General features: G+C 66.5%; 1 protein-coding gene across 4 annotated transcripts in view; it reads left to right on the top strand.

Moving 5' to 3' along the window:
- LOC104831303 (plectin-like) overlaps positions 1–2945 on the top strand; it is a 59196-nt gene that overhangs the window by 36412 nt on the left and 19839 nt on the right. For all 4 annotated transcript variants that reach the window (XM_010566790.1, XM_010566789.1, XM_010566791.1 and 1 more), the window contains 5 exons: positions 501–594; positions 690–844; positions 1017–1323; positions 1842–1919; positions 2197–2358. In XM_010566790.1, the coding sequence (XP_010565092.1) occupies positions 501–594; positions 690–844; positions 1017–1323; positions 1842–1919; positions 2197–2358 (796 nt within the window). The remainder of the gene's footprint in view (positions 1–500; positions 595–689; positions 845–1016; positions 1324–1841; positions 1920–2196; positions 2359–2945) is intronic.

The raw sequence follows: 2945 nt of genomic DNA, 5'->3' as shown, positions 1-2945 counted from the left end.
GATTGGGGATGGAGAGCGGGGTGGGAATGGGATGGGGCTTCTCGCCTGGGCGGGGATGGGATCCAGGTCTGCAGGGGCAGGATCAGAGCTGGGCTGGCACGGAGTCCCTGCTGGGTGTGCAGGAACGGATCTGTGCTGTGTGGGGCGTGATCTGGGCTGTGCGGGGCGGGATCTGGGCTGTGCATGGACAGGATCCGTGCTGTGCATGGATAGTATTTTTGCTGTGCATGCATAGTATCCATGCTGTGCATGGACAGGATCCGTGCTGTGCATGGATAGTATTCATGCTGTGCATGGACGGGATCCGTGCCATGCATGGATGGGATCTATGCCACGTGGGGCAGGATCTGTGCCTTGCACAGACAGGATCTGTGCTATGCGGGTACGGGATCCGTGCCATGCATGGATGGGATCAGTGCCCCACGGGGCAGGATCTGTACCGTGTGTGGACGAGGTGAGTGCCCGCATGCTGACCCCAGTTCCGACATCTCCCCACGCAGGCTGGAGCGGTTGCAGCGCATCGTCAGCAAGCTGCAGATGGAGTCGGGGCTCTGCGAGGAGCAGCTCAACCAGGCTGACACCCTGCTCCAGTCGGTGAGCAGTGGCTCCGGCTGCGGAGTGGGGGCCGGGCGGCGCGCGGGGCCCTGACCGTGCCCCTGACCGTGCCCTTGGCCATGTCCCATCCCCAGGATGTCCGACTGCTGAACGCAGGGAAGCCGCCGCAGAAGGCAGCCGAGATCGAGCGGGACCTGGACAAGGCGGACGCCATGATCCGGCTGCTCTTCAACGACGTGCAGACCCTCAAGGATGGCCGGCACCCGCAGGGGGAGCAGATGTACCGCAGGTACGGTGCCGCTGCGGCACGGCCCACACGGCATGCCCCATGCAGGGCACCCTGGCACTCACCTGGCTGCAGGAACAGCCCACGTACCTTGTGCCCCCCACATCCCCTGTGCCCCCCACATCCCCTGTGCATGTCGCCATGCCCTCTGTGCCGACGTGCTGCCTGCCTGCAGGGTGTACCGCCTGCACGAGCGCCTGGTGGCCATCCGTACCGAGTACAACCTGCGGCTCAAGTCGGGCGCGCCAGCGGCAGCGGTGACTGTGCCGCTGGGGCAGCGACCGCGGCAGGAGCTGGACGAGGCCACGCTGCGGTACCTGCAGGACCTGCTGGCCTGGGTGGAGGAGAACCAGCGGCGGCTGGGGGCGGCCGAGTGGGGGGTGGACTTGCCCACTGTGGAGTCCCACCTGGGCAGCCACCGCGGCCTCCACCACTCCATTGAGGAGTTCCGCACCAAGATCGAGCGGGCGCGGGCCGACGAGGTGAGCCGCCCACTGCCAGGTCTCCCTGGCGCTGCCCCCACCCCTGCTCCCGGGGGTCCTCGACGTGCCATGGCTGCACACAGGCTGGTGGGGGGCTCTGAGAAGAGCAGCCCATCCTGGCCACCCCAGCCCCAGCTCTGCCCTCGCTGGCTGCCCGCTCCGGAGCCCCTCTGTGCCCTGGGATTCCCTGGACGGGCAGAGGGCACCCCGCTGCCCCCCTACCCCTCTCGCGCCCCAGGGCTGCCCCCCCCCACTGCCCGCTGTCCCACCTTCAGCCAGGGGGACGTGGCAATGGGAGCAGGCGCTGCTGCCAGTGCAGAGGGGCTGCCGGGGCTGGCGCTGCTCCCTCCGTGCACGGCTCTCGCCCGCCCCGCGGCCCTGCCCCAGTGCTCCCTGGCATTAGGGTCTCTCCCTGGACCCCACTTTTTGGAGGCCGGGGTGCTCTGGGGAGGCTGGGGTGCTGCTGTCCCCATGGGGTGGGACGGGAGGTCCCTGCGCTCACGACACATCTCCCCCAGGCACAGCTCTCCCCCGGTCCCCGCAACGCCTACCGGGAGTGCCTGGGCAAGCTGGACCTGCAGTATGCCAAGCTGCTGGTGAGGCTCTGGGCTGGGGTGGGGGAGGTGCAGGACATGACATGGGGGTGACATGCAGCGGGGAGGTTGTGTGACATGGGGGGGATGTGTGGGGAGGAGGATGTGGGGGGGAGAGGTGCGGGGAGGAGGATGCAGGACATGGGGGAGATGGAGATGTGTGGGGAGGAGGTGCAGGACATGGGGGAGATGGAGATGTGCGGGGAGGAGGATGCAGGACATGGGGGAGAGGTGCAGGGAGGAGGGTGCGGAGGCAGCCTACCCCTGCGCCCGTTCCCAGAACTCCTCCAAGTCCCGGCTGCGGCACCTGGAGAGCCTCCACGGCTTCGTCAGCGCTGCCACCAAGGAGTTGATGTGGCTGAACGAGAAGGAAGAGGAGGAGGTGAACTTCGACTGGAGTGACCGCAACCCCAACATGACGGCCAAGAAGGAGAACTACTCGGTACGGAGAGATCCTGGGACGTGCCGCCCTGTCCGCTCCCTGTCCCTGCACATGGCTGTCCTGCCCTGTCCCTGTCCCTATCCCTGCATGTGGCTGTCCTGCACTGTCCCCATCCCCCCCTGTCCCTGCATGTGGCTGTCCTCACACGGTCCCTGTCCCTCTGGCCTGGTGGTGACAGATTTTTGGAGGTGCCCCCCACACCCTGTGGCAGAGGATGCTCTTTGGCCACACCGCTGCGCCGCTGTGCTGTGCTGTTTGCCGAGGCTCCAGCCCTGCTCTTATCTCCTCCTCGTGCCAGCTCTGCTCGTTATCTCCTTGCTGTCTGATCTGGGGCTGGAGGCACTCTTCCCCTCGCTATCGCTATCGATTGACTGACTGAAACCACATCTGTGCTCTGCAGCTGAGCACCCCCAGCCCCTTAACCCTGCTTCTGCCGCATCTTCTGCTGCGCTTGCACACCGATTGACGGTCGCAGATCCCCCAGACTGGACTTGGGGTGTCGCAAACCTCTGCACCACTGTCCCGCCCCACAGTCTCTGAGCATCCCCAGCCCCATCCCTCAGCCCCACAGACCCCGTGTCCCCCTC

This window comes from Haliaeetus leucocephalus, unplaced genomic scaffold, assembly GCF_000737465.1.
Source record: "Haliaeetus leucocephalus isolate CR32 unplaced genomic scaffold, Haliaeetus_leucocephalus-4.0 Scaffold218, whole genome shotgun sequence".
In the NCBI taxonomy this organism is placed as follows: Eukaryota; Metazoa; Chordata; class Aves; order Accipitriformes; family Accipitridae; genus Haliaeetus; species Haliaeetus leucocephalus.
The sequence above is the reverse complement of the archived record's forward strand: the minus strand, read 5'-3'. Positions and strand labels throughout refer to the sequence as shown.